This window comes from Merops nubicus, unplaced genomic scaffold, assembly GCF_000691845.1.
Source record: "Merops nubicus isolate BGI_N331 unplaced genomic scaffold, ASM69184v1 scaffold24463, whole genome shotgun sequence".
Classification (NCBI taxonomy): domain Eukaryota; kingdom Metazoa; phylum Chordata; class Aves; order Coraciiformes; family Meropidae; genus Merops; species Merops nubicus.
Genome location: NW_008598739.1, coordinates 568 through 9,897, shown reverse-complemented (window position 1 = coordinate 9,897; position 9,330 = coordinate 568). Strand labels below are relative to the sequence as shown.

At 59.2% G+C, this 9,330-nt stretch overlaps 1 protein-coding gene across 1 annotated transcript; it reads left to right on the top strand.

Annotated features, from left to right (window-relative positions):
* Positions 1-272: 272 nt before the first annotated feature.
* Positions 273-9,102, top strand: LOC103769918 (plasma membrane calcium-transporting ATPase 4-like; the record flags this gene model as incomplete). Its single annotated transcript, XM_008937161.1, has 10 exons — positions 273-549; positions 1,232-1,489; positions 2,284-2,409; positions 2,538-2,663; positions 4,763-4,798; positions 6,255-6,416; positions 6,535-6,749; positions 6,839-7,081; positions 7,768-8,009; positions 8,868-9,102. Coding segments are annotated over exons 1-10 (1,920 nt in total), but the record flags the coding sequence as incomplete, so codon positions are not given.
* Between the last annotated feature and the right edge of the window lie 228 nt (positions 9,103-9,330).

The window sequence follows — 9,330 nt, the reverse complement described above, 5'->3', positions numbered from 1 at the left end:
TGGGAGCTGGCAGGAGGAGAGGGATCAGGTGGCTCCGAGCGCCGCTCGCGGTGCCAGATTTACGGCTAATTTGATGCAGCATGTAAACAAGCTGGCCAGTGCCAACTGGCATGAACTGGCACTTGGGCACTCAGGGAGGCTGCAGCACTGGGCAGAGGAGGCTCAGCGGGCTCGCCCCGCTCCCCAGCAGAGTCCTGCCCCACTGGTTTCACATCCCTCACCCCACGGTTGGCAGGAGCCAAGCCCTGCCTCAGCTCCCTGGTGTCCCTGGCATGAGGTTCCTCTGCAAGGGAAGCTTGCTCCTGGTGCTGGTGGGGGGTTTTGCCTTCATCCCCCTCTCTCCCCTCTCAGGCCTGTCTGGGAACCCCACCGACCTGGAGAAGAGGCGGCAGGGCTTCGGGCAGAACTTCATTCCTCCCAAAAAGGCCAAGACGTTCCTGCAGTTAGTGTGGGAGGCACTCCAGGACGTCACGCTGATCATCTTGGAAATCGCAGCCATAATCTCCTTGGGCCTGTCTTTCTACCACCCTCCGGGTGGGGACAATGAACGTGAGTCCCTGATGGGTCCCTGAGGTGTGATGGGGGCGTCCCCTATGGTGTGGGACCCTCGTGAGCCCAGCCCCATGCCCAGCCGTGCAGGAGCTGTGTGGAAGATCACCCCGTGGATCCCTCCACCCTTGGTGCAGATGGAGCTGGAAGCTGCTTCTGCTCACCCTCTAGGTGATGGCTTCTCCCCATCCTCAGGGTCCTTGGCATGGTCCCACCATGCAGGGACCTGCACCAAAGCTGGCATCACAGTATGGCTCAGAGCTGCTCCTTGCTGCTCCCCCAAAAGATGTTCAAAGGGTCTGGTGGCTTCCCAGCTCCCGTGAGGTGTCTCTTTTGGTTTGGGGAAGGAGGGTTGAGGCTGGCTGTCCTCTTGGCCAGGGAGTGCCACCCCCTGCGTGGCTGAGCCCCAGTGCTGGGTGAGTTTCTCCTCCCCAGCCCTGGCTCTCTGTGTAGCTGGAGCTGTTGGGATCTGGAGGTGCAGGGAGCTGGTGACTCACTCCAAGGTCACGCAGCGGAGCGAGGGCTGGGTGCTGCAACTGGAAATAGAAGCCAGTTGTCCCAGCTTTCACAGCCCAACTTCTGCCAAAAAGGAAAAGTGAAAAAAAGAGGGGGAGGGAAGAAAAAAAACCACCCCAAGAGGGATGTCCTGATGTGCAAAGACGTTTTCCCCCCCCGGCTGCAGTGTGCGGCCAGTCGACGGGCGGCGTGGAGGACGAGGGCGAGTCGCAGGCAGGCTGGATCGAGGGGGCAGCTATCTTGTTTTCGGTGATCATCGTGGTGCTGGTGACAGCTTTCAATGACTGGAGCAAGGAGAAGCAGTTCCGGGGCCTCCAGAGCCGCATCGAGCAGGAGCAGAAGTTCACGGTCATCCGCAAGGGGCAGGTGATTCAGATCCCCGTGGCCGAGATCGTGGTGGGAGACATCGCCCAGATCAAGTATGGTGAGTGGAGGGGGGTGGCTGGGGGCTGTCCCTCCACCCCTGGGGCTTGGTGGTTCCTCCTCTCAATGCTTTGCCAGCCCTTCTGCCTTGAGGGGAAGCATGGGCTCCTCCCCTTCCTCTGTTTTGCAGCGTGTTGGCTGAAAGTGGGGGGAGATGCTCCTGTGTAGGTGATGGAGCTCTGCTCACCTTGCTACTGGAGCTGGGCTGGAAGCTCCAAGGAAGCTCTGCTCACACCTTTGGGTTGCTTTAGTGAGCTGCTGGTCTCAGAGATTCATTGTCACCACCATGTCCTCGTTGGTGATGATTTCCTTAGCAAGGAGATGTAGCCCTGGGGCTGAAGGAGGTCCTGCTGCTTGGTCACCAGGGGTATTCTCACCCCTTGTGAGTCCCATCAGGCAGGAGATCTGTTCAGCATGGTGTTCATTTTCACCCAGGGCTTTTTCCTTCCTCAGCAAGTGGATGGTGGGATTGTGTGATGGTTTGGATGTATCAGGAGGCTGTGGGAAGGATGTGGAGTTGATTCAGTGAAAGCAGATGGGGGAAGCACTGTCTAGTTGAGCAAGAGTCCTAACAAGAAATGCTTTCATACATCAGTGAGGATTTTGGAGCTATTGGATATCATCTTATAACCCCCATCTGTCTTATAATACCCATCTGTTGCTTCTCCTCCCTCTAGATTTGATCTGAGACCAAGTTTTGAGTCCTTTAGCTGGCACATGAAGCCTTGGGCATGGGGCAGACAGGGGGGAGTTGTGGCTGCTGGTGCTGACCTCTCCACTTTGCTTCTCTCCTAGGTGATCTCTTGCCAGCAGATGGGATCCTGATCCAGGGCAATGACCTGAAAATAGATGAGAGCTCCCTGACAGGGGAGTCAGACCAAGTCAAGAAATCTCTGGACAAAGACCCCATGCTGCTGTCGGGTGAGGACCCCGGGGGGCTCTGGTGTGGTGGGTGCAGTGGAGGGATGGTTGGTCCCAGGCCCTGGTGCTGGGGAGATGGGACCTGTGTGCCAGTGCCCTGGCTGACTGTGCCCTTCCTGCTGTGCCAGGTACCCACGTGATGGAGGGCTCTGGCAGGATGGTGGTGACTGCTGTGGGGATCAACTCCCAGACAGGGATCATCTTCACTCTCTTGGGTGCAGGAGAAGGAGATGAGGAGAAGAAGGTGAAGAAAGGTAAGGAGATCCACTGATCCTGCTTATTCCTTCCTTTTGTCTTTCTCCCATGCCTGGGAAGCATCCACTGGTGTGCCACAAGCCACGGGAGGCTGTTGTGGGTTAGTGCTCGTGACCCAGGCAGGTATGGTGAGCTCTCAGGGTGGCTGAGGGATTGGGGGGAGTCCCTCCCCGCTGCCCCTTCACCTGCAGCGTGGGGATCGTGCTGCCTGAGGAGATCCCTCCACCTTGTGCACCCAGATCTCTGCTCGGCAGCTCTTTCAGACACAGCTCCAGCTCTTCTCCAGCTGTCAGCAGCCTGGAGTAGCCAGGGTGGGGAGCTGAGGCTCAGAGGGAGAAGTGGCCTTTAGCCATGCCCCACGGTGCTCCTTGCCCACCCCGTGGTGGGAAGGTGAGTCCTGGTTGTCTGCAGGATGTTAGGAGCCCATCCAGAACCTTGAGGACTCTGAAGATCTCTTCTGGCATCCCCTGAGCTCCCAGGGGAAGGGGGCAAGGCACAGAGGATGGCAAGAGGCAGAGGTGTGCTGGTGGTAGGAGAGCAGCCAGGTTGATCATGCTGAGACTCAAATGCTTTCCTGCCTCAGCTCTCACATCTTCCTGCTTATTCCCCTGCTCTGTGCCAGCTTCAGAGCCAGCGTTGGTACAAGCCAGGCCTGGGAAGCTCCTGCTCTCCTTCATGTCCCTGCAGCTCTGGGCACACTGGGAGCAAGGAGCTGGCAGGAGGGAGCTGTTGGCTGTGCCAATGTCCCTGTGCCAGGGAGCCCTTCCCAGGAGGCGATGCCAGGAGGGGAGAGGTTTGCTGAGCTCCTCCTGGCAGCTGTTCCAGCCCAGCACTGGGTTTCTCCAGCTCCTATCGCTGGCATTCGGTGGCTGTGGAGCTCTGGGGGTTTAAGAGGCAGAGGGGAGGTGGGAGTGGGTGGTGGGGGGTGGGGGCAGCATTGCTGCTGGAGCTGAGCAGCAGCTCGCTGGGCATGGTGCTCTGTGTGTGCCCAGCCTGTGAGCTCAGCCCCATGGCAAACCCAGCTCTGTGCCTTGCAGCCCTCAATTTGGGAGCAGAGTGGGGCAGGGGCTTCACCAGCTCATCCTGCTGTGGTGCTGGGGGATGAGGGGCAATCACAGAATCATTTGGGTTGGAGGAGAACGTTCAGATGGAGTGGGTGGCTTTGGAAGGGGGTGATCAGGCAATTGTAGAATTATTCTGGTTGGGAAAGACCTTTAAGATCATCAGGTCCAGCCCTTCCCCCAGCACTGCCAGGTCCCCACTGCCAGCCCTGCCAGGTCCCCACTGCCCCGTGTCCCTCACCCCACATCTCCACGGCTTGGAACCCCCTCCAGGGGTGGGGACTCCACCACTGCCCTGGGCAGCCTGGCACAGCCCTGGACAACTTTTTTGGGGAAGAAATTTTTCCTTGTCCAACCTCAGCCTCCCCTGGTGCAACTTGAGGCTGTTTCCTCTTGTCCTAACGCCTGTTCCCTGGGAGCAGAGCCCGACCCCCACCTGGCTCCGGGCTCCTGTTGGGTGTACGAGCCCCTTGTTGCTCACAGCTTGGTCAGACTGCAGCAGCCCCTTGTGTTGTGGAGGAGGCACGTTGGGGACCCCCATGTACAGCCTGTGCCCACCACAGACACGAGGGGCAGAGCCCCCCACTGTGGCTATGGTGCTGCCCATGGTGGGGGACAGGTCTGTGTCTCCTGGGTGGATCTGCTCCCCCCTGATGGCAGCAGGAGGTCGGGAGCACTGGTGCTCAGCACATGCTGCATGAGGGTCAAGCTCTGCTCTGTAGTTTCTCCTCCCCAGAGGTCTGAAGCACCACTGGCACCCTTTGAAGCCCTGACAGGGGGTGTGGAGGGTGCTCTGCAGGTGGGGAAGTCTGAACTTTGGGGACGGGGTGTCTGGGGGAGCCAGGGAGCTCTGGAGCCTACCCGGTGCCGTGAGCCGTGGAGGAAGGCACAGGAGGTATCCAGAGGGTGGCTGTAGGGTGCTGAGCCCCCTGCATGGATGCTGCTGGAGCAGTGTGTGGCCCCAGGTTGTCCCCACCAGCTGGATGGTGAACGTGGGTCCATGTGCTCAGCCCTCCACCCTTTCTCTCTTTGAACAGGTAAAAAAAGTGGAGCCCCCGAAAATCGCAACAAAGGTAACCAGCCTCTCCATCCTTTGAACCAGCACCACACTAACTACTGAGCATTCCTCCTTCCTTCCTTCCTTCTTCTCATCAGTCTGTGCTCTTTGCTGCTCCGGCGGGACTCTCGCCCCGTTGTCCTGGGAGAGGGTGCAATGGTCCCGTGGCCAGTGGCCCTGGCATGGCATCCTGGTGCCCTCGGGCACCCCAGCACGGGGCTGTGTACCTGGGATAGGGCTGGCTGGCTTCCCCCGTGGCCACGTTGCCCTCGTGTGGGACAAAGCCTGTGTACAGGGAGGATGGGGCTCTTCCAGCAGCCAACATCACCAGATGAGCATCCCTTCCTCGGGGCAAACTTCATCCACGTTGGCATGAACCACAGCTCTGAAACCCTTGTGCCCACCAGAAGCTGTCCCTGTGAAGGGTCTGTGTTTGGGCACAGCTGGGGGAGAGGTGTGAGTCCCCTCCTGCAGTTCCTGGGGTGAAATGTCCCCTGGGGCCTGGCCAATGTGACGGTTGCACCCTCTCCTCCCATGGCCTCGACTCCGTGAGCGTCTCCTCGCCAGTGTTTCTCACACTGTTCTTTGCAGGCTGTGGAGGAAGCCCATTTCTGCACCTCTCCACCTCTTTCTTTCTTTCTTTCTCTTTCTCTCTCCTCTCAGCAGTTTGAGTTTCCCTCCTTCCCGTCAGACTGTGTCCGGGTGCTTGTTTTGTCCCTGTTGGGTCTGTTGTGACCGTGGAGGTGTCTGGTGAGGAGCTGCCCTGAGCTCTGGGGTGTCTGGAGCCATGGAGGAGCAGCAGCTGGGGGGGGGGCCAGGTCCCGGGGGGTCTGCAGGGCGTGCCCATGTTCTAGCAACTCCAAACCTGGCTGTCTCGGGTCCTAAAAACACGACGGATGGCTCAGGGCTGGCATTCAAGGAGCTGCCTCACTCCTCTTCAATCTCCATCCGAATTTCTAACCGTCCCCTTCCATCTCACCATCTCAGTCGCTCCCCTGGCAAGTGATTCCTGCCGAGCTGCCCACGGGGCACTGGGAGGGAGTGGGGGTGCTGCCAGGGGGCTGCAGCCTCTCTGGGGTCAACCCAGCGTGGTCCCCAGCCGCTGCAGGATGCGAAGCAGCTCGCAGGGGAGGCTAGAAGTGACCTGTCTCCACCCCAAAGCCTGGCCAAGAGGGTTTCTTGCAGCGCTGCCTTAGAGGTGTGACCGGTGCAGGGGTCACATCACCAGTGTCAGCTCGGAGGATCCTTTGTGGGGCTGGGGTAGATGGCAGAAAGCTGCCCTGTAGAGAAGTGGCAGGGCCCTGGGACACGAGGTGTCCATGTGCTCGGATGCGTGTGTCGTCGGGAATGGTTCTTGTTCTGGGTTTTCTCTCTCTCTTTCTCCCACCACCATCTTTCTCAGTGGTGTCCTCCAGGTTTTCCCGGTCTCTCTCCTATTCACACGTGGTGTCTTCTTTTGCCCTGGGCTGTAGCTAAAACTCAGGATGGTGTGGCCTTAGAGATCCAGCCCCTGAAGAGCCAGGAAGGGGTGGAGAACGAGGAGAAGGAGAAGAAGAAGGTGAAGGTGCCCAAGAAGGAGAAGTCTGTGCTGCAGGGGAAGCTCACACGCTTGGCAGTCCAGATCGGGAAGGCAGGTGAGTGGTGGTAGCCCGGCACGAGATGTCACCCTGGAGGTGTCACCAGAAGCAGGAGAAGGGGCTGTCCCCCTCCCCTGCATCCCCTCACCCACCGCTCTGCCTCTTCTCCCCCCAGGGCTGATCATGTCGGCCATCACCGTCATCATCTTGGTGCTGTACTTCGTGATCGACACCTTCGGGGTGCAGAGGAGGCCCTGGCTGGCAGAGTGCACCCCCATTTACATCCAGTACTTCGTCAAGTTCTTCATCATCGGCGTCACCGTGCTGGTGGTGGCTGTGCCCGAAGGGCTCCCGTTGGCCGTCACCATCTCCTTGGCCTACTCGGTGAAGGTGAGACCACGCGGCAGCGGGGTCCCCGCTGGGGGTGGGATGAATAAATCCAAGCTTTTTTGGCTCCGACCTTCCCGTTCCTCTTGCAGAAAATGATGAAGGACAACAACCTCGTGAGGCACTTGGACGCCTGCGAGACCATGGGCAACGCCACCGCCATCTGCTCGGACAAGACGGGCACGCTGACCATGAACCGCATGACCGTGGTGCAGGCCTACGTCGGGGACACCCACTACCGCCAGATCCCCGACCCCGAAGCCATCCTGCCCAAAGTCCTCGACCTCATCGTCAACGGCGTCGCCATCAACTCTGCCTACACGTCCAAGATCCTGGTGAGTTTTGGGAAGGGTCGCAAACTCTCGGGTCTTCTGGACGTCTCTGGAGTACTGCGTCTGGTTCCTGAGGCCCTGTTGCAAGAGGGATGTGGAGCTGCTGGAGGGTGTCCAGAGAGGGATCCGAGGGCTGGAGCAGCTCTGCTGTGAGGACTGACTGAGAGAGTTGGGGCTGTTCAGTCTGGAGAGGAGAAGGCTCCGAGGGGACCTTATTGTGGCCTTCCAGTATCTTAGGGGGGCTACAAGAAAGCTGGGGAGGGACTTTTTAGGATATCAGATAGTGCCAGGACTAGGGGGAATGGGGCAAAGCTGGAAGTGAGCAGATTCAGGCTGGATGTGAGGAAGAAGTTCTTCCCCAGGAGAGGGGTGAGACCCTGGCATGGGTTGCCCAGGGAGGTGGTTGAGGCCCCATCCCTGGGGGTCTTTAAGGCCAGGCTGGAGGAGGCTCTGGGCAGCCTGATCTAGTGGGAGGTGTCCCTGCTCATGGCAGAGGGTTTGGAACTGGGTGACCCTTGTGGTCCTTTCCAACCCTGACAGATTCTGATTCTGTTTTAGCAGAAGACTTAGTAGTGTTGCCTTGATGGTTGGACATGGTGATCTTGGAGGTCTCTTCCAACCTAGAGGATTCTATGATCTTATCATAGCAAGGCTTGGAATTCCTTCTCCCTTCCCTTCCTCCCCGCTAGCCGCCGGAGAAGGAAGGGGGGCTACCCAGGCAAGTGGGGAACAAGACCGAGTGTGCCCTGCTGGGTTTCGTGCTGGACCTGAAGCAGGATTACCAGGCCGTGAGGAACGAGGTGCCAGAGGAGAAGCTCTACAAGGTCTACACCTTCAACTCGGTGCGCAAGTCCATGAGCACGGTGCTGAAGAACGGCAACGGCGGCTTCCGCATGTACAGCAAGGGAGCCTCCGAGATCATCCTGCGCAAGTAACCCTCCTCCCCTCCTCCCCTCCTCTGCTGCTCTCCCCCCAGCCCGTGGGGTTTAGGCTCCCCGTGCCCCGTGGAGCTGTTCTGGGGGGCTGTGGGGTGAAGGGTGCCCAGCCCCTGTGGAGCGGGGAGGTGTGACCTCGGCACAGGGACGTTGAAGCTGTTGAATGGGTCTGGAGGAGACCACAGAAATGAACCCAGGCTGAGAGAGTTGGGGTTGATCAGCCTGGAGAAGGCTCCTGGGAGATCTTCTGGTGGCCTGAGAGACCACAGAAATGAACCCAGGCTGAGAGAGTTGGGGTTGATCAGCCTGGAGAAGGCTCCAGGGAGACCTTCTGTTGGCCTGACAGGACTTCAAGGGGCCTCTGAGAAAGCTGAGGACAGACTTTTTAGCAGGGCCTGTTGCAACAGGACAAGGGGTGGTGGTTTTATACTAAAAGGGGGAGATTGAGATTGGAGAGAAGGAAGGGATTGTTGATGCTGAGGGTGGTGAGCCCCTGGCCCAGGCTGCCCAGAGAGGTGGTCACTGCCCCATCCCTGGAACCATCCCAGGGGAGGTTGGCCGGGGCTCTGAGCACCCTGCTCTAGCTGGGGATGTCCCTGCTCAGTGCAGGTGGTTGGACTAGAAGACCTTGAAAGGTCCCTTCCCACCCAAACCAGTCTGGGATTCTGTGACTATTGGGAGGTGCTGCTGTGCAAAGTGTTCTAACTTTTAGGGTGGCTTTGGTAAAGCTGTAAGGACTTGTGGGGAAGGGGGATGCCCCTGTTCTGTAGGTGGGGTGGTGGGGAGCGGATGGCTGAGCCAGTCCACGTGCCACCCCTGATTTCCTTGACCCCTCCATCCTGATCCTGTGTTAGGTGCACCAAGATCCTGGACAAGAACGGTGACCCCCGGGTGTTCAAGGTGAAGGACAGGGATGAGATGGTGAAGAAGGTGATCGAGCCCATGGCCTGCCATGGCCTGAGGACCATCTGCCTGGCCTTCCGTGACTTCCCCGCTGACGCCGAGCCCGACTGGGACAGTGAGAACGAGATCCTGTCTGACCTCACCTGCATCGCTGTGGTGGGCATAGAGGACCCTGTGCGGCCAGAGGTACTGCACCCCGGGCAGCTCCTGGGCCAGGAGCCCCTTGCCCTGCTGCTCAGGACCATGAGCCCCTTATGAAGGCACCAGCAGCTCCTCTGCACCCACCCCTGCGGTGCCCTGTGCTGCCAGCTCCCTGCTGCTGGTGGGTCTCTCCCATATCTGGACTAGATGACCTTGGCTGCAGGGTGCTTCTGCCCAGATCTTCCCCCCAGCCTCTACCCCAGCTCCGTGCAT